This window comes from Ciconia boyciana, chromosome 18 (assembly GCF_034638445.1).
Source record: "Ciconia boyciana chromosome 18, ASM3463844v1, whole genome shotgun sequence".
NCBI classification, from domain to species: Eukaryota; Metazoa; Chordata; class Aves; order Ciconiiformes; family Ciconiidae; genus Ciconia; species Ciconia boyciana.
In genome coordinates, this window is record NC_132951.1 from 3,903,173 (window position 1) to 3,929,877 (window position 26,705).

General features: G+C 53.5%; 1 protein-coding gene across 3 annotated transcripts in view; it reads right to left on the reverse strand.

Moving 5' to 3' along the window:
* Window positions 1-19,358, reverse strand: part of OLFM1 (olfactomedin 1) — a 34,775-nt gene extending 15,417 nt beyond the window's left edge. The window contains exons 1-3 of one of the 3 annotated variants that reach the window (XM_072883358.1): window positions 19,161-19,358; window positions 18,841-19,000; window positions 5,134-5,283 (exon numbers count right to left, since the gene is read on the reverse strand). In XM_072883358.1, the coding sequence (XP_072739459.1) occupies window positions 5,134-5,283; window positions 18,841-18,906 (216 nt within the window). In that variant the 5' untranslated portion in view covers window positions 18,907-19,000; window positions 19,161-19,358. Of the gene's footprint in view, window positions 1-5,133; window positions 5,284-7,277; window positions 7,713-18,840 lie in introns of those variants that run through there. The other 2 variants (XM_072883356.1, XM_072883355.1) reach the window with 2 other exon arrangements.
* Window positions 19,359-26,705: the final 7,347 nt, after the last annotated feature.

Sequence of the window (26,705 nt, forward strand, 5' to 3'; positions counted from 1 at the left end):
GTCGCGCGAGGAGAGGCTCTTAGTCGAGCAGAAGCACATCTGACTACGAGAGACGCTTCTGCTGAGGTGCACATTATCATTTCTTCGTGTACGCAAGTGACACTTACTGATTGCCTAAGTGCAAACTTTACTCCCAGCTAGTAAAAACTTCATTATCCAAACAGCCCTACTGTTTATACAGCATCTGCCACAACAAATCCAGCTGCAGGTGAGGGCATCCTGAAGCTGGGAAGTACCGCGGGAGCTCCTGCTCCTGCTCCGGCTGGCCCCGCTGGTGCCTGCCCATTCGGGCGGTTGCACCGTGTCGGCATCTTTTCTAGCCGAGCGATGCCGCATCCCCGCGGCTCCCCGCGCAGCACCCATCTGGCCCTGCCGAAGGAACGATGCAAGAAGGTTGGCTGGGCTCATCGTGAGAAAAAGAGCTGAAGGTGTAAGGAGGGGAGGGAAAGGATAGCTAGGCTGACCTGATTTTGAAGGTTGGCTGCCATCTGATTAAGATATTCCTTTCTCTCGTTTTTCAGGCTAGGAGAGGGGGAATGAAGCTCTGACTTAGGCAGGCACCTAAGCACCTATTTAGCATTAAGCAATGGGTGTAATTTAAGGTCTTTCCATCAGGGATGGTTGTGTTTGTACCACAGTATGTATGCTACAGGGCTTGGCCCACCACTGGTGCTCCTGCCACTGCCGCGTTACGCACAGAAATACGACTGTCGGCATTGGTAGGGATGACGCCTGTGTTTAAAATGAATCAGGCATCCAAGCATGCTGCTGCGTCATGGCCCTAACTAAAGGCATCCTGGTTCAACTCTCTTCATCTGTGGGTGTCTGAGCAAAACCCAAATGCGAGCCAGCACCGTCTCTGCGGATCCGCTCCGAGACACTTCCCAGAGCCCATGCTGCCACATCTGCTCCCATCTCCATCCTCACCAAAGCCAAGCGCAGACAGGCTGAGATGGGGAAAGAACGGTGCAAGTGCAATATTGCCTCCAGCAAATCAGACTGGGCTGCTGCGACTTACCTCGAGTGACAGCACGAGGGGACCGCGGGACACCCGCACACAGCCAGGTCTCGGAGACTACTTGCTGAAACCAGCATAGGTCAAATGCCAACTTTGGCGTCTGCATCTCTGAAGGGATCAAAATGCCCATTGCTCATGCACAATGACAAGAAAACTATTACAGGGAACTACTAAAAATGTATGGACAACCTATATTTCAAAGGCCAACAGTGAGGAAACATTTGGTACAACCAGTACAACTGCTCCAGGGGTCTAATAGTCTTCCTCAAGAAAGGTGAAGCTATTTTCAGTCTCTGAGTCCCAACACATCCCCCAGAGATGAGCCAGCACCCAATCTGACAAGCACCAAGGACCTGCTCAGGGAGGTGTGAGGAGCAGGGAAGAGCAGAACAAGATCCTCTTGGTTTGAAGAGGAAAAGACCAAACCTGAGCTCAGCCCAAGCCCGTGCGGCTCCCGTTTAGCCGTGCCTCCCCCGGGATACGTGAGCTCTCAGTGGACACGGCTGGATGCTAATTTACCAGGGCTGGATGTGGAGGAGTTTGAAGACCTCTCTCTATCCCGAGGCAGGAGAAGGGAAGTCTTAGACAAGCATGACTGGTCTGCAGATATTTTTATCCTGGTAATCCAGTCTATCCTCCTTTGAGTCAAGCTGTATCTACATAGCAGAATTGTTCCAATGGGTTGGAATAGGAATGACTTGTAGGGATCATACAAAATTAATCTAATTTATTCCACTAATGCCTAACCCCAATTAAAGGCCAAGCTTCAAGTAATCAGAAAAGAGCACTTCTGTAATGATACGCTGGTATCTAACCCGGCCGAGCGAGGCTACGGGGGCCTCCTTACGCTGCCTCTTGGACAGCAGAGAAGGAGAGACAGACTCCACTAGGAAATGAATCGGAGCATCTCGCTCAGGCTTCTGCTCTGAATCACCTCTGGAGGAGTCTGCCTCTCCCCTGACTGCAGAGAAAAATAGCCTCCTCACATGCCTCTAAACAGAGATGCCTAAAATTAGCTGCTGTGCTATTTCAGGGATGTGTTTTGCAAGTCCAGATTCTCGCTATTTGTTGCCCATATTGTTTTCAACCAGGCAAGATTCTGGCCAGATGTGTAGAAAGTCAGGCTCCATCATTCCTGATCTCCGACAGTGATGCGTGCTTCATCAGCTGAAGATCTACTTGTTTTCCTTCTTTAGCGTATTAAGCCTTTGATCCAGCAAAGTACTTTGGCACATGACTAGACTTCAGTGAGACTGTTCATAGCTTAAACTTAAGCATGTACATAACTGCTCTAATGAACTGAGACCGAAGGATACTGTTCCTCAAATTCCCTCAGCTTCATCCATTAACCGCTATCCTCAAACATTAGCTAAAATGCTTTTTGCCTCCATTGGTGGAGCATGCACTCTCAATGTGAAACCTCGTTTTCCATCAAGCTAATGGGAGAGAGATACCTGCGATTGTCTTGGGGAAAAGAGTTAATTTTAGCATTTGAAATAGAAAATTGATGCAAACAAAACTTCCAGTGCAGTTCTTGTCATTGCTTGACACTGAGTTGTTTCAGAATTAAACCAGAGTAACTGAGAGTCAATACTGGCTTGACGACCCTAGTGAGATTTATATGGTCAAAGCAATGGTCTAAACCCTGCTCAGCCTTCCTTGTGGATCAGCCTTTCATGCCAGCTCAAAAGAGCTGTTCTAAGCCCATCTTTGGGGGTTGAATTGGGATGAATCTTTAGCTTTGGGTAGCCGGACAAACTGGTGGAGCATGAGGCATCTTGAGGGAGATTTTCATGGTCTATAGGAAGAATTAGCAGAGAGATGGACTCAGCCGATGGACCAGGACATGAAAAGTTCATCTTATAAGACCTGCAGAAGGCAAAGTGAAAGCTGAGAAGAGATGCCGTTGTCCTCCCTATATACCCCTCCGAGTGAATATCAAAGGAACAAAAAGAACTGTTTAATCTGGAAATCAGTGCTGGCAAAGAATAAGAATTGGCAGGAAACCAAAAATGGTTTAACCATCAGAGGAGGAAGTCCTCCCAGATAACAGGGCCAAAAAAAAAAAAAAATCCGTTTGAAGATAAAACATAATCTGTTTATGAACAGGATTTAGGTGATGTCTTGGTTTGGATGCAGTCCAAGATCTGGAGTCAGCACCTGACACATATAAGGCTGGAAGGACTCCGTGTACTCCAGCCAAAGATGAGCTCAGACACCTTGGTGTCAAAACATGGGCTGAACAGTTTGTGCGGTGGCGAGCAGACCTGGCTCACCTTACCTGACTTAACGCCTGCTCTTTAAACTGACGGGGTGCCCAGGATTCACTTGCAAGCAGCATGAACTGCAGTTTCTATGCATATGCTTGTGCCCATGTGTTGAGGGTAGATGGGGTCTTGGCAGCTTTGAACCTCAAAGTACATTCAGCTGCTGAAGACTCTGTGCGGAGATTTTCATTGAAGATGCTGTAATTGGTTTGTGTACGCACAAATACACACGCACACACAGCTTATTTCTTGCCCTTATTTCAGCTTATTATTTCCATAGGTGACTGCCAGGTCTCCTCCTTTGAAAATCCAAACACAATTACCTCTTTGACACATTACGCTGCTTCATCTGCTGGCAGAGAGAAATCAGGAGATGCGAGTTTTCCCATCACAAAGCTAGAGTTAAAATGTCAGATGAGGGAAGGAGTTTTCACGTTTGAAATCCTTCCTGGGAAGCTGGAAGCTCTTCTCTGCAGTTGCATTTTCCTACAGGGATTTTCATTTCAGCCTTCGTCAAGATCAGATGTCTGGCACTAAGAGCCTATTTTTTATTTTGGGGTTTTCATATAGGTTAGCGTAGGAGTGAGATGCAGACAGATTAGCAGGCAGGTAACATATCCCCAGAACACATGTCTTGAAATACCGCTCCTCCCTCACTTTATTCATTGGCAGCCAGAGAGCTGCATAAGGGAAAAACCACCGAGCACTTACACCCTCCGCACGGGAACTGATGTTATCCCAGGTCTCATACGCCCAACCCGCCTGTCCATTAGCAGAGGGTATTGGGTCAAATCCTGCTTGTTTAATGCATATGAGCAGTTCTGGGAACACGATGGCTCTCGGATGCCTGTGTCAGCTGCTAATATAACGCCTGCTGCCTCTTAGACAAATGTGCTGTTGGACCGATTGCCGTTATTGCTTAGAGAAATAAAAGCTTGAGTGGGATTATTTTTAGAAGCCTCTGACATACCGAAGAAGTGTTTTAGGGCTAAATGTTTCCTGCCTCGCTTTATTCTCCTTATCACATAGGAAAATCAGTTAAGTGTAGGTTTAATATTGTTATGAGTGACTAATACATCAGCTTCCCGAAAGCAGCGGGATAGAAATTATTTTGTCATGCACAACACATGCCAACATAGCATTAGGGCATGAGGGATAATTACACATCCAGCACAGGAGTCCACTTACATTTTAAAGAGAAGAGCACCATTTCACATGAAACAGCATTTCTTCAATGAAATCTATTATCCGGAAAATTTCTTGTTATCGGGAATGCTTCCCTAATGAGATTCTTTGATCTCTTTGGACAGCAGACTATTAAAAACTAATCAAGTGGATGTCAACATTAGAAAGAAAACCACTAACTGTCATTTCTGTGCTATTTGATGTCGACAGCTTGTACTGTTTCATTTGACCTTTTTAATATCAGCTTGGCTAGGAATGCATGGGCTTTGGGTTTTTAATTCTACCTTCTCTCACCTTGTTGAGGCTCATCCTTTGAAACTGCTTGTGTTAACATAATGAAAAAAAATGAGTAAGTTACAGCTTGTTTGTTTGTTTGTTTGTTTTCTAGTGTCGTTCAATATTGTTGCTTTGATCTCAGCAGTTTTAACCTGACCTCAGGCCATGGTCCCTTTTCCTCTGTGCCTCAGAAACACTTAGAGATTTTAACTCCTGACTGCAGCTGATTATTCCCCACTACACGCATGGGGACAGCTACGGGACGGGAGGGCTGGCCCAAGGGGTCCATCTTCCCTGGAAACCAAGGCTCAGCCCAGCTCACTCGCGTTTTTACCCTCAATGTCATGCCAAACCAAACCACCTTTCCCAGCAGGGGTCAACCATTACCTTTTCTAATAGTTGTCTCAGCTGCTTTGTCCTGGCATCACGCGAGCACATCGTCTGTTGAGGTGCCACCACTGTGCATATACAACGTCCCTCGCTATCTTGGGCAGAGCTGTAGACCTGCCAGCTTTCCTCTGGGTTGGTAGGCAACACCTAATTAACACAGGGAAAGACGAGTTAAGCAAATGGGGGCTGTGGGAGGTGAAGGGGGCTGAGTGGAGGAAGCAGGATGGACGTGGCAGATACTGGAGCTGTGCTGGAAGCGGAGGGAGGCTCCTCCGAGGGCCCAGCTGGCAAAATTCACTTGTAATGCAAAAATATGGATTGGGGACAAATAAAAGAAGGGTCGGAAAAGGAGCAAGAGCTGAAGCAAGAAGGCAACGCAAGTGGGAAAGCACGGACATGAGGAAAGCCACGAAGCAGCGAGGGTTGCAGTGTGCTGTAAGGCACCGAGCGCATCAGGGTGGAGAACCCGCTGCCCGGCTGTCGTTACAAAGCGCTTGACTTCTCCTTGACACCGTGAGAAGGATGTGCCCGAGCTACCCGTGAGGATACGGTGTCCTGGCTGAGAGCTGAGCAGTGATCAATGTGCCTCTGCAGAGCTCTCCCGGATCCGGCAGCAGGAAAATCAGCTCTCCTGAGTAAACAGACACTGGGAGTTATGTTTCCCCCCTCCTCTGCCAGACTCTCCTGGCGATGGGGAGGTTCACCAGACAACCATTTCCCTGCAAATGTTCTGCGGGTCCCGGGCAGGGAAAGTCCAGTGCCGTGCCCTGCGAAGCAAGCCAGCAAAGAAGGGATGCGGTCCAGAGGATCAGTGCCTCCGTCTGAGCTTCCAGGACGCACCGCACAAAGGGAGCCCAGCCACAAACACAGCACGCTCCCCAGCCCCCCTTGTGCCCCCTGTGCTCTCCAAATCTGTCTGATCTTAATTTTCCTTTGATCTCACAGTACTATGCAAAATACATTATTTAATCGCAATTCAGCCTCCGATCACTTTGAAGGTACCACCGTTTTACCAACCAGAAGGGAAATGTTCTTTCTACTATTTCAATATATTACAAATAACCTTGCAAATACCCATGTTGACAGACACACACTGAGAGAGACGGCTAGGCAGACAGACAAACAATTTGATTCTCTAGCTAAAACAACCGGAAAAGAAAATGATAAATGGGTCTCATAATCCCTGGTAACACGGAAAAAAAAAAAAAAATCCCGGCTTCATTCACAATCAGCAGAACCACTACATGAAATAGTCATCTTCAAACAGCAGAGCTGTAATACGTTAGCTCTTTTATAAGGCACAAGCATGCAGCCTGGAGGCGAAAGGTGCCCATTTTTCCCTGCTAAGGCAAGACAGACAGAAGGATTATTTTTCTCTGCCATTTCCGAAGTGGCAAGACCAGGCACCGTCCCAGCCCCCCAGCAAAACAGGGACAGGAAACATACGGCACGACCAAAATATACCGCAACTTCTCCACTGTATTTTCCATCCCGTTAACGACTACTGATTAAAGGCAGGGCAGCAAGTGAGATCCTGCGGGACTCGCACCTGCCCTCCCGAGGTGCTTCGCCCAGCGGCAGCAAAGCGGCGACGAGGGAAACTTTGCAACCCTTTGGCTGAAGACACGGGGGGCCACCCGAGTCGCCCCCAGCCCGGGGCTAGGGACGGCGAAACCCGAGAGCCAGACGAGGAGAGGACAGGCGCTCCCCGCGCCGCCACCCCAGTCCCCGTCTCCCGCCAGCCCCTCCCGGCCCCGCACCGCCCCGACCCCGCTCCCCGCGCCTGCAGGGCCCCGGGGGGCACTTTGCAAGCGATGCCCCCCCCCCCATCACCCCGAGGGGCGGCAGCCCTGCCTCTGCCCGGGCGCTGCTCTCTGCAGCCGGGGGGGCTCCTGTAGGGCCCGCCGGCGGGAGGGGGGAAGCAGGGAGGGAGTCAGACGGCCGGGGGGGCCCCGGGGGTACGGGGGGGGGGGGGGCACCCGGGCAAGGAGGGATTTAGGCAGCCCGGGGAACACCCAGGCGAGGAGGGACCGGGCGGCCGGGGGAGCGGGGCGCAGCCGCCCCGGGGAGGCAGGGATGCTCCGGGCAGGCGGGTGCCCCCCCCCGAGCCCCGTCCCCTGCCCGCCGCCCCCCGCACTTACTCCCGTGCTGCGGTCCAAGGTGCCGCCCGTGGCCGCCGTGAGTTTGGTGGTGTTGAGCCCCACGAGGGAGGGCAGCGTCTGCGACATCCAATTGGTGATCATGGCCATGGTGCTGAGGACGACTCCAATCTTGAGTAAAGGCACAGACATGTCTGCGGGGGGGGGCGCCAGGCACCCTTCATTCTGCACCGGCGCCGGGCTCCATGCCGCTGGGGACGGGCTGCGCCAGCCGCCCGGCCGCCGCCGCCGCTCGCCACCGGCCCATCGTCCGCCGCCGCCCCGCCGCGGCCCTGCCCGGCGCTAGCGATGGTGCTGCCGGTGCCTGTGCCGGAGCCGGTGTCCCCGGAGCGGGGCTGCCTCCCTGCGCCCGCCGCCGCCGCCGGGCGCGCCCCAGCCGGAGCGGAGCGGAGCGAGCGGCTGCAGGAGGCGGGACGGGACCGGGGCGGGAGGGAGGGAGGGGCGGGGGGGCGTGAGCGCCGCGGAGCGCCCAGCCAGCCGGAGCGACTGCGGGGGGCGGGTGGGAGGCAGGGGGAGAGAGAGAGAAGGAGGGGAGAAGGGATTTGGGGAGGGGAGGGGGAGCGGAGGGGAGGAGAGATTGGGGGGGAGGGAGAAATTTTTGGGGTGGGGAGATTTGGGGAAGGGGAGGAGAAAAGATTGGGGGGGAAGAATTGGGGCGAGGAGAAAAGATTTGGGGCGAGGGGAAAAGGACTTGGGGAGAGGCGGAGAGGCTTGGGGAAGGGAGAGGAAGGTTTGGGGAGAGGGAAAAGATTTGGGAAGGGGGAAAAAACTGTGGAAAGGGAAAAAGATTTGAGGAGATGGAAAAATTTGGTGGTGGGGGGGGAAAGATCTGGGGAGAGCGGAAAAGAAAAGATTTGGGGAGGGAGAAGAGCGGCGGCGTGGGCACGGGGCGGGGGACGCGGCTCCGGGCAGGGCGGGGGCGGGCGGGCGGCTCCCCCGCTGCGGCGCGGCCCCGCTGCGGCGCGGCTCTGCGGCGCCCCCTGCCGGCTGCTGGCGGCGCCGCCGGGCGCGGTGCGGGACGGGGCGCGGTGCGGGGCCGGGGCCGGGGCCGGGGCCGGTCGGTGGGTGCACGGCCGCGGGGGACGCGGCGAAGAAGCGCCGTGGCAGGAGACGCAGCTTCTGCAGGGGACAAAGGGGAGCTGCTGCCAGCGAGGGCAGTCGGGAGCGGCGTTCCCTGCTGCGGTGCACGCAGAGGGCTGCATCGCTCCCGCACAAAGACACGAGGTGTGGGACCCAGGCAGGGCACCTGGCGGTCCCCAAGCCTGTGGTCTTCCCGGGCTGTGGGCCATCAGAGGATCCCCCACATCCCTGCTTGCTCCCTCACCGCACTCTGCAACCTCAGCCCTCCATCAGCACGAAGGACCCGATACACTTGAGCTAAATCAAAATGCCCTGGCAACTCTGCCTGCCCTCGGGTTGCCAGCCCTGCTCTTGCCCCATTCGCAGCAGGCAGGGCTGCATGGACAGGAGAGATGGGACACTGTCAGACACTGCCAGAGCGTCCCACCCCAGAGTCTGAAGAAAACTCTTGGCTTTCTGGGGCTGGTGTGGCTCTGAGGCAAACCCTGCTGAGGAACCCCATGGGCTGTTACACTGCAAACAGCATACAGCCCGTCTGTACGGGCCCGGCATGCAGTCTGCAGCGAGACGGAGCTTGTTCATGACTCAGTTTTCCCGAAGGCGTTTGCAGAACTGTTCTGGTGACTTCAGAACCAAAATCTCTGACCAACAGTGATCTGCAGTTCCTTGCGCATCCTTCCCTAAGTGAACCTTTAAACACCCTGTGCAAAGCAAATTATGAAATTAATGCCCTGGCCCTCTCCAGAGGATAGAAGTGACATCCCTCGCTCCGCTGCTATAGCACCAGCCTCAGCATGTTGGAGCAGCCACCATGGCCCTGCTCCAGGAGACCCTGCACTGTCCTATGGCCCCACCACCCCCAGACTGGCCAGCCCCTAGGAGCCACCACATCCCCACTGGTGTTTCATCAGCCCAGCCCCAAACTTGCCACCTCCAGAGCCGCTCTTCTGATGGCACGGTTCCTTGAGGTCGTGGGTTTCATGGCCCCCTCCCCAGGAGCCGGCTGGGATACAGCTGTGAAGGCCTTGACCCACCAGTCCTTCCTTGCCCTACAGCATCCAGGCTGGTATGCGGAGCAAGTCCCAACCGGGGAAGCAGAGAGCTGTGCCCTGAGATGCAATCGCTGCCAAGCTGGCCTGTCCCACCTTAATGGGACCTTGCCCCTAGCTGGGGACCTGGCCCTTGGCGTGGGATCATCCCAGCACACCCCAGCACTGCTGGCCTGGGCAAAGGGAGCGGGGACCAGCGACAGCCCAGTGGAGCTGTTTCTGCAGAGAGCGCTGGGGAGTTTCTGTAAAGCACTGAAATGAAGCACTTTTAGCAAGTCCACCAGGTGGAGAAAAAGAGATGAGTTAGAGTCTGAGCGCTGATGGCAGGTCGGATCCTGTCCCTCCAACAACACGGCGGCAGAATCACATGCTGGCAGCTGGGAGGCAGCAGTTGCTGCATGTCACAGGCTGCAGCAGCTGAAATGCCATTCCCTTCCCTCGCTTCCCAGCACCCTCAGACCGTGTCACCCCTGCCCTTTCCCCCTGCACAGGCCTGACGAGCTCTGATCTGGGTAAGTCAGCCAGCTGACAGGCCAATCTGCTGCTGAAATCAATAAGAAAACACTCCGGCCCTCTGAATCACTGTCCTGCTTAGGGCTCCCAAAGTAGCTAAACTACTTCCACCCCGTCAAATCAGCTTCACCCAGCCCAGGCACCCTTTCCACGGCAAAACTGCCATCAGGTCGTGCAGCGTTGTGCCGGAGGAGGTCAGCACCAAGGAGGTATTTCAGGCTGTGGTTGTAGGAACAGGTTCATTAGGCAAAAGCCTCGGATGGCTTCCATCTTTTAGAATAAATCACAGCTCCCTGTTCTGTTCCAGTTCAGCCTGTTCTGCTCTAACAGGTGCTTATGCTGTGCTCAGCACTGGTAGCAGCCGAGACCCTGATTGCTTATCTGATTTCATACCATATAAAATGCCTGAGTGCTACACTTAAATCATCTTAATGCTCATTTTGAAACTGAGTTTGTAAGCAAAGTTTATCCCTCATATTTGTCTACTCCAAACACATACAAAGGGAATTAGACCTACAGATACTTTATTATTTAAAATAGTATTCAGCGGGGTAACAAGCACTCATTTGCCTTGCTCTGGATTCCACCTGGACTAAAGAAAGACTCATTTCCTACCAGTGCACGCAGGTGATTTCATTCGTATGCCCTTCAAGTGCATTGCAATGATTAAAGCTTCTGCAGACAGGGACAGCGAGACACAGAGAGGGGAGCAGCAGCCACAAGTCCCTGCTAAGGAGGGGGCCTGTTTCTGGGAGTCTTCCTGGCGGCCGGTGCAGAGGGTCTGTGCAGGCGGGGGGAGGCCGTGCTCTGGCAGCGGCAGTCAGCAGAGCTGCTCCACTTCCCTGGAGCAAAACCCTTCATGTCAGCTGAAAGAGGGGCTGTGTGTGTAATAATGGGGGAGAGGAAAATCCAGGTGATTTTCCTTCTTTCTCTTGCTTCCCAGTGTTTATGAAATAGCCAAAAGCAGAGTTTCTTTGCGGAGTCTTTTCTTTGCTGGTAAGATAAATGGAGTTAAGGTAGGGACATCAAGAAATTGGCTGTTCTTCCATACCTTTTCAGAAAGTTCAGTGACTTAATGCATTAATGACCTGTGCCGGGAGCGGGATGGCCCTGAGCCCATAGGGTATAACCTGTGCTGCAGAGAGCCATGGCCCTTCCCCAACACGGTCAGACTGCCCGCAGCACGGCCACGCAAGCCGAGCCCACATCAGCTGGTCCAAAGCGGAGACCTGACAAAAAAGAGCCTCCCAGAAGTGCTGCTGTTTCCCTTTTTTAGGGGCGAAGGGTTATTTGGAGGGAAAAGGCGGTGGTTGCTGCTGTGCAATGAGGTGCTGCCGGTCACCTCGTGCTGTGCTAGGCTGTAGGCATCAAGCAGGAAAACGGCCCCTGTCATCTCAGTGCCTGAAGTGGGTGACGTGCAAACATGGAAACCTCTTCCCTACCCTAATGATTTCCCTGCTTTTAGAAGCCCAGCATGACAACAAAATGAAACACAGACAGCAAAAACCCAGTAGGGACATGAACTTGATGTGGGAGACCTGACATTGCCTTTACTCATGCTAGAGCAAATCAGAGGAAACCCTAGTGAAATCAAGAAGGAGGAGACTCAGATGACTCTTTGTGACCTGATCGCATTCACCGATGGGCCTTTCCAGCGCAAAGCAGGATCTGGCCTTAGAAGAGCAACTTTCCATTGTAACATCTGCAGAAAACTGGTCAGTACCAGTTTTGCTGAACTGGTTGAGTTCACCTTTCTCCTGATCACTTTGGGTGTTTTTGCACAGGGCATTGCCTTGAACAAAACCCTCATCATCTCACCGAGTTTTTCTTGTCCTGATGCGCTCGCTACAGCCACCCTTCCCACAAGAGCAGGGGGTGCAGAGCTGCCCTCTCGGTGCCAGCCCTGCTGTAAGCAGAGAGTCAACAGCAGGAAAAGATGAACTGTTAGGGAACAAAAGATCCTATTTGCATGCATATATTCTGAGCAGAGAAAGAGGAGGAATGCTAGATAAAAGCAAAGAACAGAGTCTTCCAAAATAGCTACTTAGTGGAAAATTCCGCTGCTGGGAAGTGATAATGCAAAATCTGACTGTCTGCCTAAAGGAGCCCTACAAGGGTCAAGGTTTGCAAACTGGCCAAGGCGTTCGTGTGTGTGCAGGACACAGCGGTCATTGTCTCCCTCTCCTGGCTGGTTCAGAGAAGAGGTGCTGAAGTTTCTCTTGCTCCCAAGCTTACGTGGAGATGTGTGTTACGTGTGTCTGCAGACCACAGTCAGAGAACTCCTATTTAATGCCTGGTGAGAGGACGGGATCTGCTTTAAAATACATACACCTGTATTTTAACAGCCTCAAATCTTGCTGGTGCTCCAAGCTGGCTCGGTAAATGCAGGAGGCCTCTCAGCTCACACCTGACGGAGGATGCGTCCAGCTGAGCTGGTTGCTCAGTGGAGGGCACTGCCCCAGGCACCTTCCCAGGGCTGGCAGCTCCTGTCCTGGGAGCACAGGGCTCAGTAATTTGGCAGGGCACTCAGGCCTGCCCTGGGATTGCTCTGTGGTGCGTAGGACAGCCCATACTCCAGCTCTTTCCAACTCCTCCTCTCCGCACTGGAGACCCATGAGATGTGCCGTGCCCTTTGGCCAGAGGCTGCAGAAAAGGTCTTGTCCTTTCCAGAAGGTCCTTGCTGTGTAACTTCAGGGATCCTCCTCGGATACTTTAAGTAACTTTTCTTCAAAACTCCCTCCTGTAGTTGATGGAGGGGCTCTGAACCGGCCTCTTGAAGGACTCTGCCTCCACTGACTCTTTGCATCCCTCCTGGAGTCCTGGCTGATGCCGGGCTGCCAGGGACCCTATTGCTGCCCCACTGCCAGGTGCCGCGGCACTTGCGAAGGAGTGTGGGCTGCATGGAGGCAGGCGAGCTACAGGGTGGAAAGGACCACCTCCGTCACGCAGAGATGGGAGAGCACCCCGAGGACCAGCACGAGGTGCTGCGCTCCCTGGCACTGCACCGCGTGCCCGGCAGCCGAAGGCCGTGGGGATGCTGAGCAGCACCGCGTGGGGGTCCCTGCAGTGGGGCTCAAGGCTGAGGGTAAGGAGCTGCCGGTACAGCCCAGCCCTACCTGCTCAGCCCGCTCAGGCCTGGGCTCCAAGCCCACCCCAGCACCGTGCCGGGCGGCCACTGTGCCCCTCTGCTTTCTGCCTGGCACCACGGGGTTACGGGGCGCAGAGCCCTGGACTCTGCTCCTGAGTGAATGATGATGTTTCTCATCCTTCTCTCAGCTCAGTAAACATTTACTCTCTTCCCTCACGCTCCCCGTTGCCTGAGTTTGTGGCAGGAGGTAGCTGAAATGCCTCTGCACCAGCCTGTGGGCAGCAGGAGGGCTGTGAACGGCGCCAGGCAGAAGAGGCACCCCACCTGCCCTGGGAGACGGCATGGGCAAGTTCATCCTCATTAAGGAACACACACTTTGTACCCCCATCACCTCTGGAGTGTGGGACGATCTTCTGTTGCATTTGCCATGGGGCATCTGTCCCTCAGCAGGTCACAACTGCCACAGCAATAAATGGTACCAGGTTTCCCTGATTTTTAGGTCTGACTTCCAAATGTCCTTGCTTTTTTTGCCTGTTTTTTGTCACTATCTGTGCTACCGTCACTCACACAAGCCTCAGTGCTGGAGCTGGACCCTGTCACCTCGGCACTGTACCCATGCAGAGCAAACTTCCCCTCCCGTCACAGGGAGGATATGGATGGACAGGTGGGGAAAGCAAAGGAAGGAAAGAAAACGGCAATTAAAGACCCCAAAGTGCTTTAGAAACAGCAACCATGATGCTGCAGATCACTGCCAGCTCCTGGTGTGACTTTGCGTGCAACTGCCTGTGCTTGGTGCTGAGCTTGGCTCCAGGAGCAGCCACGTTTCGGGATCAGGGAAGATCCCCCAATGGGCTCTGGGAAGTTAACCCCCAGCTATGGACACTTCTTCCGCACACAAACCGCTCTGCAACCTTTCCTTTTGTTATCCGCACGGCGAGTAGAAACACTGCAGCAGAAAAAACATGCTCCTTATGTTACACTGGAACAGAATAATCCCTTTTGCAGGTCTTCACTTCACTAAATCTGTGTTTAGCTAAAGCTGCTCTTGACATTAAACTCATGCTCTAACAGCGAGTGCCAATACATGTCAGAGCCTCTGGGCTAGATCAGAGCCCATTAAAGCCGGCGCAGGTTTCACGGGTGCGCCAGTGGGTTCCTGTTACTCGGATGTTTTGGTTAAGGATGATGATTTTTTTTGGCATATTTCCCTGGGTCAGTCACACGCCTCCAGTCAGAAAGTGCCTTTACACTGAAAACTTGTTCTGCATGTTGCTTGCTAGAAAACACGGCATTGCTCCAGGGTTGCTCGCTGCTGCGTGCTCCTGGACTGAGGGCTGACTCCTGCTATTGCCCCGTTGTTATCTTTCCAGGAGATCTGTTGCATTTTAGCTGGTTTTGAATGCTGCCTCCCAGCTGGGGTGGGGAGGGAGGCTGGGAGCCAGAACCTGGGTCCTGAATGGGGAGAAAGCTTCCAAGGGCCAAAACCCAGGACAAAGCTGACCCAGAGGTCGGGACCGTGGCTCCTGGGCTCAGCTCCAGGAGGGCAGTGGCCAGCAATGGCTACAGTCTACAGAAGAAGGAAAATCAGGATTTTGAGGTGCTTGTCCCCACAAATGGGATTTGCTGGTGCTGAGACATGTCTCAGGCTCTGTGCCTCAGTTTCCTCAAGTGCATCTTCCCCTTTTTGGGGGACTGCTTGACTGACTCAACCTCCCAGGTATACCCCTGCCCACCCGGGTCTCCCAAAGAGCCCAGCCGAGGCACCCGCAGGCAACAAACCCCAGAGGGACACTCCTTGGTGTCCCTGTCCCTGCCTTGTTCCCTTTTGTTCGTAGCTTCATTGCAGCAGAGCAAAGCCAACGCTTATCACTCATAACTCGAGAATTAGCTTCTTCCACTGTCAACGCAGTCTACAGCCTTCATCTATCTAATTCACTCAGATAGTAATTAGTTTTGTATTACTTTACGCAGTGATGCTAATACTGATTACAAGGACCGATAACTTGAGTAATAAATATGACACAGGGCTGAAAATTACCTTTCTTTTTTATTGGTTAAAGCTGAAGTTAGTGAAATGAGACACAAATTGGTTTATGAGACGAGGCAGCTGCCTCCTGTTACGGGCTGCAGATTTGCAGCTTAATCCTACTAGTTTCCATGTGTCTCCATGACAGGGGAGGGAAGATCCCGGCCACCAAACTGGGCACTGGGAAGTCCCCATGGATGGAGGGGAGCCAGCACGGCCGGCCTGGGTGCTGCTGGGGCAGAGGGGCACGGGCAGCTTTGGGGAGGGCAGGGTGCATCCCTGGCAGCTCTCCCCCTTCCCCTGAAAATAGCCCCAAGAAGGACCTGATGTGCTTTTAGGAAAATCAATGGCAAAATTGTTTTGTTTTTTCTTTTTTTCTTGCAGAAGCCCTAAATGTTTAATAACTGCCTGCTCCAGGAAGGTATTTCTTCCTGTGTGGTTTCACTGATTACTGGGTAAGTGGATGTCAGAGCACCGGCTGCCCTGTGCTGAGCCTGCGAAACTTTGAGGAATGCAAAGAGGTTTTCACCGGTAATATCCCAGCAGCTCGCCAGCAAGCACGAGGCATGACAAAGGGATGGGTCGGACAGACAGATAGACAAGCAGATGGCATCCTGAACCCCCTCTGCCGATACTCCTGGCTTTACTACAGCAGCCCAAATCCTCTGCCCTTTTGGCAGCACTCTTTCCGCACGTGACAAGCGGATCCTTAGAGAGCACAAGCTGGCTCTGCTCCTCCATGGGCACCAGGACAGCTGCCCTGGGTCTCACCGAGAAGAAGACAAGGAGAGAAAGCCCCACGCTTTTCCTGGGAAGCCCTCTGCCCAGAGCTGCGTGCACAGCCAGAGCAAGGGTGCTGCACCCCAGGGTGCCCGAGCAGCAGCTCTGCTCCCCCAGCCCAGCACCCGTACCCAGCCACTGCACCCCGAAGCCAGCCCGTTCGACTCAGCCGAAATATTTGTCATTTCAGGTTTTGATCACTGACCTGTGGAGAGCCAAGGCAAGGCGCAAAACAAATTAGGAGACCTTTAGTAGCTAGAAGAAATCTCTGAGCCTTGTGCAGGTCTTGCTCTGGGGCTGGGGCTCCTGCCGCCCCACCTGGGGGCACACGGGGGATCGAGGAGCAGGCAGGGGCTTCTGCAAAGGACTGGGATGTTGGGGGGCATGTAGGGGCAGCTCTCCCCTTGTTTCACACGGGGAAAACTACCATCCACCTTAGGCAGGTCTCAAAGCCCCTATGAAACCTGGGTGTGCAGCCCGCAGCGTGTGCATCACCCGTGTGCTCCCAGCCGGGCGCGGGCATCCTTCCTCCCACCCGGGGGGACCGTCAGAGGATGCTGCAGTTCCAATACCTTGAAGACAACTCCCTCCCCTCCACGAGAAGAGCTTTCCCAGCACCCAGCTGGAAGGACAGCCATGTGCTCACCCCCTCCAACCCTGTTAAACAGCCGTCCCTCTCCCCATTTCTTCTTTTCTTGTGTGCTGGCCTGCCAGTGTCACTGCAGGGAGGGAGAGGAGGGGACAGCAGTAGCTTCTGCATCGTCAAGGAAAGCTGCCTAAATCAGCAACCTCTCTCCCCTGAACCTCGATCCCTCCTCCCCCAGCACGGGATCTCTGTAGGGGATGGGAGAGACTCCACACATGTGATGGAGATGTGAATCCAGCACTGAATTAAACGTGGAAGACACTGAGCTGGGCGGTGCCTGGGCTGAAAGGCATATTTGGGGATTGCATCTGGCAGCTGTGCTACAGAAATGAGATGCTAAAACTCTGAAAGGGCTCTGCAGTGCCAAGCGAGTCAGCAGGCACGCTGGCGGGAGAGCTCTGCATGGCCTGGCAGGACTCAGCTACCTGCAGGCAGCAAAGCCCAAGTAGACGCTGCAAACCAGAAACCAGCTCTAGCTGAAGGCAGCTGAGCAAAGCCAGGGCTTAGGCAGGGGCTTCCAACCTCCCGCCAGCGGGCAGGGACAGGCTGGGAGGTAACTCTGCCAAAGTCAGCCCGCAGCGCTCAGCCCCACAGTTCAGAGCAGATCTGATTCCCCATCCCCACCCCGATTTAAAGTTGGGTGAAAAGTTGGAGTGCTGCATTCACAAAAAAAAGAAAACAAGAAAAGGAGAAAGTAGCCAAGCACAGCGGCATCCTCAGCACAAGAGGTGATAACTTGGTGTCCTTGGAAAAACCCACCAATGCAAAGCGATGGAGGCTGACAAGGCCGATAAGGGACGGTGGCAGCACCCGGGGAGGGGGGTACCACCCGGGTCCCCAGTGCACTCCGTGGGGCTGGGCAGGAGGGGAGGCTGGAGGGGCAGCGTGGCAAGGGGCAACCCCACCACACTGCTTCGCCACGATGCTGCCATGGCCCTGGGCTGGCCGTGTCCTTGGCTGGGCCGGGTGCGTAGCAAGGAGCCCCTTTTTGCTGATTCCCAAGCAACGCTGGCGGTCGCTGGCTGCTTTGTCCAGCGCGGCGCATGCGCGCTGCCCGTGCATCCTCTCGCACACAATGGGCTTCCCCTGGGCACTCACTTGCAGCTCTGGTTCCTTCCCACCCCTCCTCATCCACACAGCTCTTGGATTTCTTTGCTTCCCCCCCGAATGACTACCTTCCCATCCCTTCTCGGGAGGGCTCCATGCAATTAAGGCAGCGCTTACTTTAGCCATTTCTTCCTGGGGGCAGCAGAAATACTCTGAGGGTGCAAAGCCAAAAGGCTTCAGCTACTGAAACTTCAGCAATAGGGCAGTGACAGGAGAGAGCATTGTCAGCAGGAGAAAGGAAAATAAATAATCTACATAAAGCATCCAGGATGAGAGCCCAGCTGCTAATTGCTCCTACATTAAGAAGCCTCCATTCCCCTCCTATTTATAGCTTCTTTTTCTTTCTTTTTTGCTTCCAGGCAGCATCACAATTAACCCCACAATCTAGAGCATCCTCTTGCAATTACTTTTCTTCCTTTCCTCAGTGACTGGGAAAAAACAAAAGGCAACCTCCCTCCCTGCTTCTCCCCAATTATCTTAAAGAAGTCGAATAGAGTTTTATTTCCACTTGCAAGAGATGGCTTTTGTGTGCCTCCTTTCCTCCCCCCCAGCCCCACTACTCACTCAGTCCAGGGGCCGGGACAGTAAAGGCAAGCTTTAAAATACGGGGGGGCAGGGGGGGAAAAGAAGGCGGAGGGGGGAGAGGGAGATAAATAAGATGCTCCTCTCTCCCACAAGCCTGTCACAGATGGGAACATCAAGGGACATTTAAATGTCACCTAAAATCAGCAAAGCTACCCCCACATGAGGAGCTGGCGTGGAGGGGAGGGGGGGTGACGAGGAGGGACCGCCACCGTGCACTCGCGTCGCGTCCCCGCGGGGACCCGGGACGGGCAGCCCCGAACTTCGCCGAGCCCGAGCCCGAGCCCGGCGGCGGGGGTCCCGCTGCCCCCCCGTCCCCCCACGGCAACTTTCCCCGCAAGTGGGGCGGGCAGGGGGGGGGTCCCCCCGCACCCCCGGCCCCCCCGGGGTGGGGCACGCCAGGGCAGCCCCCTTCTCTCCCCGGCTTTGGGGTCCGGTCTCCTGAACCCCCCGACCTGCTCCCCCCCCCCCACCACCCCCAGCAGCCCGGAGCGCCCACCTGCACCGCGGGCTGAGCAAAGGGGGTGCCCGGGGAGGGGGGGCACGAAGGTGCAGCTTCCTACTCCAGTTTTCTTTTGTGCTCTCGAGGTTTAATAGAAAATGGCGTTGGGGAGAAAGGGGGAGAAAGGGAGAGAAAGGGGGGGGGGGGTGGGAAAAGCAAGAGAGAAACCTACTTGAGTGAGTTCTGTGCCCATCAGGATGAGAAAGCAGAGGGTCAGGAGCTTGCTTGCCGGTTGCATGTCTCGCACCCAGTTCTAGGCACCTTGCATGCAGATCACCTCCCGGGCGAGTCTCCCTGTGCCGATCACCGAGCGCCTCGCTGCCTCCTCAGTCCTTTATTGTTAATATTATTTTAATTTAAAAAAAAAAAAAAGAGAGAGGAAAAAAAGACAACAAAATGCAATTAAAAAAAAAAAAAATCAGAATGATTCTCCGGGCGGCTCTCAGCACCCCCGGGAAGCAATGCAAGAAATCTGCTTAGCAGAGCCTTCACTTTGCATATTTATTGGGATCCCAGTTTCTCTCCTCTGCTCTCGGTGCTGGCTCTCTGGCAATTTTTTTTTTTTTTTTAATGGCTCCCTTGATCGAAAGACATTTGCGAGGAGAAATTCAACGGAGCACGAAATGATTATCTCTGCTATTGCCAAAAGTTTGCCTTGAAAAGGGGGGGCGATGGGGAGAGGACAGGGATTAAAAAAAAAAAAAAAAAAGGAATTGTCAGGGCTGGCTACTAGCAGGGGATGGCTGTGGAACAGGATGTGACATCAACTAAGGCGGGGGAAATTTAACTAAACACGGCGAAGGGAGAGGGGGAAAAGCAGCGCGGGGAGCGGCGGTGCGGGGCGAGCGGGGCCGGCTGCTGCGGCCGCACGGCGGGGCCGCGCCGGGGCTGGGGCCCGGGCGGGGGTTAACCCCCTCCCTCCCTGCCTCCCGGGACCTCCAGGACCTGCTCGGCTGCCCCTGCTCTCCGGGGGTGCCTGGGGCGGGGGGTGGGTGCAGAGGTGGGATCCCAGCCCCCCCCCCCAAGTACGGACCCCCAGGCGAAGGTGCTTTCCCAAAGCAAGCCCCCCAGGAGGGCTCTGAGCACCATCCGCTGTAAGGCTCAGATCCAACTGAACTGAAGGCAGTAGGAGCACGGTGACAGCCCTCTTGCTCTGCTGGGCATCCTCCCTTGCATCCGCTCCCAGCACCCTGCCAGGGTCCTGCTGCTGCACCGGGGGCTTGGCCAGGGGGGCTGCAGGCAGTGCCCACCCCACACTGCTCTGGCTGTGCCTTTGCCCTCCCCAAGGGCTGTGGGGACTGTTTATCCCTCATTTCTCTCCCACACACCCTCCTTGAATGCTTTCCAAACCACAGTTTTCCCAGGACCTCATAAATACTATGAAGTCTCTTAGTATCTGGCAATGCAGGTGAATGGCACCATCCTCCTTTTCCAGAGGTGAGAAATGTGATGCAGATCTTCTCTAATGATTGTTGAATGTTTTAATAGAAATCACTTGCCACAGGCCTGCAATTAGCAGAGGCCCCACAAGAGGATTTCCCCCCTTGATTGCTCATTGCAAAGGGTTTCTTCTTCTAGAGTCCTCTGGTACTGGTTATTACTGGAGCAGGAGATGGGCTCTCTGTAGCGATGAGCTGACGCAGGGCCTTTTCCAAGTCCCGGGATCACAGAGCACGGTGTTCAGCAGAAACCAGGACATTTGCAGCATGGTGGCCCCAGGCTGAGGCTCAGTGGGGACAAGCAGCTGAGAACAAACTGGAAAAAGACTTCTGTGTGTTGCCATCAGCAAACGGCCGAGGGATGGTTGCCCTGGACCTCCTGAGAGTGGGCTTCAGCAGCACCCTGCAGCTTCAGGCAGCTCCTCTCTAGGAAGGTAACCAGCACATTAGTTTAAAGAGAGCTTAGGAAAAGGCAGTCCAGAGAGCAGCTGTGGGAAAGCTGGCATGTCTCACTATCCCACATAGATCTGTCTTTAATACACTTCCCTCAGCACCTCCCTTTAAGGTCAATGTTTTATAGCCCATAAAAGCTGAGGACCTTTAAAAAGCATTAAGCTCCCCTTGACTTTATCAAGAGCAGAGCAATAAGGCCAAAAGCATCAGTGGTACGACAGGGTTTGAACACATCCTCCCCTGGTGCCTTAGAAAGATTTTTTTCTTTACCATGGGCATCACTTCCCCCCAGCAGGGATCGCAGCGGGACACCCTGCCCGTGAATCGGTTCTCACCAAAAATCAGGGGAGGGAAGGGGGACTAGCGAGTTACACGTGGCTGTATTTCTCTGCTGGGTGCACTGTTTAAAGTGCCTTCAAAAACCACCTGAGCAGCTTCCTATTAACCCTGTGACACAAGGCAGCACATTGTTGATGCAGCTCAGGATGCACCATGTGAGGGCCCAGGTGCAGCTGGAGCTCACAGGGCTTAAAATAGATTTGAGAGGTGCAGAAGACTAGCAATGAGAGTTTCTTTCACACAAAAATTTTCAATGATGAGATCAGCTTCATCTTAAGTTGCCGGGACCATGGAAGGTGACTTCAGTTTGGGTGTCTTAGACCTCAGAACAGAAGATCCCCCCCTTGTTTTCCACACCGGTACCAGATAAGGCTCCAAAATGGCACCTTTTCCAACTCAGCAACAGCGTGTCCCCAAAGGGGAATCTCTTTTCTCCACCTCCTTTGCGTTTATACACATCTAGCTTCATTGACCTTCATGGTAATAGTCATGGCTTGCGCCTGGGTAAATGACAAAAGCATCAGCTCTGCAATTTGTTTTAATTTATTCCTCTTTTGAAGTCTTTCTTAATTAATATCAAGAACCTTGGTATTGAACTTGAGTTCCAGGCTCCAGAGTGTGAGTCCCTGTACGGTCCTTCCTCTGGGAAAGAGCCCTGTCCCACAGAGCTCTGCTCCCAGGATGTAAATCACAGAAACCAAGAGAAATAAAAGGAAAAAATTGCCCAGTGTGACACAGCAAAGGAGCCTGGGAACACAACCTGGATCTTTTGATTCCCACAGTGTCTCACCCCGACTTTGAAAAATACCTCCAGAGATTTGGAAAGGGTTCAAGGTCTGGAGAACCTGCCCGTGGAACGCGAGTAAAGAGGCTCCAGCTCTTTCACCAGCAAAAGGGAGGGCTGAGAGGAGGCTGCCTGGGGGAAGGTTTCTGTACATGAAGGCTCTTTTATCTGATAAAAAAAGCCAAAGCAAGAGTCCACAGTTTGGAGTAGAAATAAGACCTGTTTTTTTCCTCAGGGGAAGATAATCAGACTGTGAAATAACTCAGCTGAAGGTACGGTGCCCTCACCATTGCTTGACATAGTTCAATCAGAGCCAAGAGCCTTTCCGAAAGATGCATCCCAGCTCCTCCAGAAATTACAGGCAAGATGCCTTCAATGAAACTCTGCTGTGTGGTGCAGGAGAGGAGATCAAACCACTTCTGGTTTCTCTTCTTGATTTATAAGATGCAATTTAGGCCAGCACTCTGCTCTCCAGACCACGCTGCCCTCCAGGGCAGCCCACTGCCGGGACGCAGACTGGCTTTCGGTGCAAAAGCAGGGGCAGGGGACGGCAGGGGACGGCAGGCAGCCCCTTCCTCTGCGCTGGGAATTGGAGGCATCTGCAGAGCCACGACACCAGCAGCTGGGTGCTGCCGTGCCCTGGGGGGACAGGCATGGGGGGACAGGCATGTGGTTCCCCGTTTGGGTCTCGCCTGAGGACGCTGACGCTCCCCTGGCAGCCAGCGAGCTCCTGCCTCCCTCTGGGCTGGGTTTTGGCTGGTTTGGTCCTTTCACGGAGGACCTCGCAGAGCCCCATCCACTGATTTCCCTGCACAGGGCCAGATGGTGGCCCTTAATTCACATGGCCTAGTTCTCTCTGCCCTTTACTAGGATCTAGATTTAAAGAACAAAACTCTCTATTTTCACCTCAAAGAGCAGGGTGATTGTCTCCCTCGCTGGGAGCTTTCCTGGCTCTGCAATCTCTTCTCACCTCCCGCCTCTCTGAAAACCTCTCGCAGAGCCAAGTGCTTCTTGCTCACTGGGGTCCTGCTCTTTTCCTTCCTGCTGAGATGAAGGCTGTTCCAGGCATGGTGAAAATAGCTTCACGGTGCTTTGTTACCTACGGAAAGGCACATTTCAGATGCAATTTTTTCAGAAGACCTATTTTCACACTCAGTCAGTGAAACTCAAATTCAGTGAAGATGCCTTTCCATCCTTTTTGTGCCCTTTCCCCTGAAATTTTGGTGTCAGGTATACCAGGGTGAACCTTTACTGGAGACATGGACGTTGAAACGCTCCTTAAGCCCAGCCCTGCTGTTTGCTGCTCCCTGCATGGGCATCTCCTGCAGAAAACCTCGGCAAAGCAAATTCCTTCTTGGGAAGGGGTTCCCTGCCTGGTCCCCCCAAGCAGCATATAATCATACTGGTACTGCCCAGTTTCTCCTTGCTGGGATGCCAAGGGATGCTCGCACCGAGGAGGGACTCTCCCAGGGCTGCCAGCCTGGTGTGCTTCAGCTGATTCACAGGAGCCAGGGCGGCTGTCAAGAAGAGCTGGGAGGTTAAAGTCAGCTCTGGCAGCACTGATACAACCAGGGGACAAAAGAAAGTGAACTCAATGGAATAGGAGAGATCTTCCACTTGCAGTCATTTGGGCAAAGAAGTAGGAGACTTTCAGCAGCCCCCGGCTGGATACGATGGCACCAACAGTCCTTTAGCCCTTGTATTTAGCCTCATCCCCTGCTTGTGACACCAAGGAGGGATGGAGAACAATCTGCACCTCCAGGAGCAACCACAAATAATTTGCACAGTCAGAAATCGTCACTGGAGTGAAACAGGCAACCAAACTCATGGGACAAGTTTTGCAGCAGCTCCAAGGGAGACACGGCCATTTTCATTCACTTCTGCTCATGGCTGGACTTGGACGAGCCACCCAGCAGCACAAGCTGCCCTTTCCCCAGCACAGCTCAAGGTGCCTTCCATTCTCTGGGTGGGAAGGGCTGTGCTACCTGGTGGTAAATATCCAAATTGAGCATTGCAATTGAACTACACTGAACAACGGCTCCACCAAACACGAACCCCCCAGGAGACCACTTCATGGACCCATTTAGGGATATACCTTTGTAAAACCTTCCCACCTCCTCCCCTGTTCATCACTCTTGTACAATCAGTGAGGCCAGATGGATCTTGTCCCCTCCTGGGGCCACTGGCTCGGCTGACATTTTGATGGTGGTCCTTCAAGGGCTGCCCAGTGCAAAACTGATTTTCCAAATAGACCCAAACTATTGATCCCTTTGTCAGAAAAACGTCAGGGGGAGAGATACCAGGCACGAGCATCGCTGTCATGGGGCTTCAGAGCGTGTGACAGGAGGAATCGGTGCAAGGACCCCTCTGGGAGCACTCATTCAGCAGGCAGCGATGGGTTAGTAGCATCTGATACTCGAGGAGCAGCCAATCTATCCTCAGAGGAAATCATACCTCTGTGATCCTCCTGAATAGCCCATTTCACGCAGACAGACTCAATGAACACAGGATGTTTTCTTCTAGCAGCCGGCATGCCACCGTGGCTGCCTGTGCATTAGTTTTTCCTCTTATCTTCTCTTAGAAATTGCCTCGGGATCCCACCTACAGAGACTGGTGGTTTTTACTGGCATCAACCCAAAAGAAGGCAAAACCTGGTGTTTCTTGGAAAATTGGCCCACTCTAGTAGAAGATGCTACACCTGAACAAAGCTGTACATCCAGCCTGCCCATGGTCACTTAATGTCCTTTTCCTTCCCTTACAAAGTGGAAATACTTTTGGAAAATACCACCCCCCCCTTTTCTTGCAAGTTTATACAGCATGTAGTCCAAAGTGGCTCTGGGCCATGATCAGACAGTGCTGTGGTCCAAACAGTAAATCTAAATTAATGCACTTCCTCCTGTTTCATTACCAACTTCTGTAGCATCCCCAGTGAGCGTGCGGGTTCAGCTCTCCTCCCTTTCCACGGGGAAAGGCACCACAAAGCTGTATGTGCTGCTTTAAGGCAGGGCTCCATGTACCTCGGGCAGAGCATCACCATAACGTGATGCGGTAGTTGCTAAGGTAACAGCACCAACATATTTTTTCATGAATAGCAAAGCAAATTGTCATGGAACAGTAAAACCCACATACGTTGCCAGGATATATGGTTCTGTTGCCCCAGGGTGACAAGTATTTACAGGCTGTTTGTTTTTTGGTTTTTGGGTTTTTTTCCATATTGAAAAATGATCCTACATGTGCCCACGTACTGTTTATGTCCGGAAACATGTTGTTTGCAGCTACCTTTTTCCGCTCACAACAGAGACACCAAACTGATGCCGTGCGTTTGGCCGATGCACTCGAGGGGGCTTCATCTGGATCTTCCAAATCACCCCCACGCCTGAGCCCGCTCTTTGCTTTGCTCTTTGGCTGCCCCAGCTGAGCACATCTTCAATATCTGGCCCCTTAACTCCTCCCCATTCACGTTGGTGGGTTTTGCATTTGATCCCCAGGTGTGAAGGGTTGAGGAACACCAGCAAGCAGCCGCCATTTCCCTGTTCCCGGCTCTCAACACGAGGATAGCACCAGGGCCGAGCACGTGCCTGCTTGCAGAGCCGTCTGCGCTGGTCTGTGTGTCTCTGCTCTCGGGGCTGGTTTCCAGCCCACAGCACCTTCCTGCCGGAGCCTCTGTTGGCTCAGCCCCTCCTGGGTTGTCCCCTCCTCACCTTCACCACCCGCAGGAGAGCCTCTATGGACATGCAGAGGGCACTGGTCATGAGGATGGCATGGAAAAGGCATGGATTAGCCACGTCGGAAAGGTGACAACACCCCCGGGTCCCACGCAGACTCGGTGGGAAGGACCACGAAGCAGGAATAGGGCTCTCCCCACTCCAGCTGGGAACGGGAGCTGGAGAAGGTTATGCTTTTTCCTGGGTGTTGAGCACAGGCAGAGCTAATGCTCAGGGTGCGGGACTCGGTCGCACCATCAGCAGCGCGTGGTGGGGAGCAGAGCTGTGGGGTGTCAGCAGCAGCCTCTGTCCAGGAGGAACACGATGCTTCGGCCAATGCCTTCCTGTAGGCACCACAGCCGCAGTCTGCTCACTTCTCGGCTGCAGAACGAATGTCTACATGGACACTGGAAAAGCTGCCTCAGTATCTGCCCATACCCTGAAGTGCTGTAAACAACCTAGGGCCAACTTCAGCTGATTTCAGGCAAATTTCAGGGATTTACCTCCTTCTCTGAGGACCTGATCTCTTGGGCAGTTGGTTTGGAGTCAGACAAGGCCACTTCTCATGCATTTTCACCTGCTGTCTCAGCACTGGGGATTAAAAATGCACCCAAAGGACAGAGGAGACAGGAATAAAAAGCAAGATGCATGCATGCATCCATCTGAAAACATGGCATGCTTTTTTTTCTTTAAGAAAACATCTCTCATTCTTTGCAGCTCTTCACCGTCCTGCTCAGAAGTGGGTTGAGGAGCAGACACCACCAGACTTCAATTCATCCACTAATGCTTCAGGGAGACCAAGTGAGAACAGGTTAGAAAACAGCAGTGTGCACAAGGAATGGTAAGAACCAGCCTTTTCCATTGGAGAGAAGAAATAATACAGCAGCTGAAGAAATGGGGAGGTGCAGGAGACAAATAGTAGGAAGGGAACTGGAAAAGACAGACCTAATGGCAAGAGAAAAACCAAACCCCAGCCAGGTTGATTTTTTTATAACGTTTGCAGCTTGTCTCTTTGTTTGCTGCACTGAATCAGCACACGGCTGGCAGCGGTGAAGAGGACGGGGCGGTGGATGGATGTGGGAGACAGCAGCATCAGTGGCTCCCAGCCTCGGCAGCATCCGGCCTTGGCACTGCAGCCAGCTACACGCCTCTGATTTCTGCAGATGCCGAGTCCTTTCCCCATTGCCGCATGAAGTCTCAGACGACCCCAAGGCAAAGTCTGCTGTCAACCGCAGTGCCCCAGGCAGGAACAGATTTGTTACAGTCTTCTCCGTACAATTGTCTTGGGTTCCCTTTTCCCAGTGCAAGCAGCATGCCG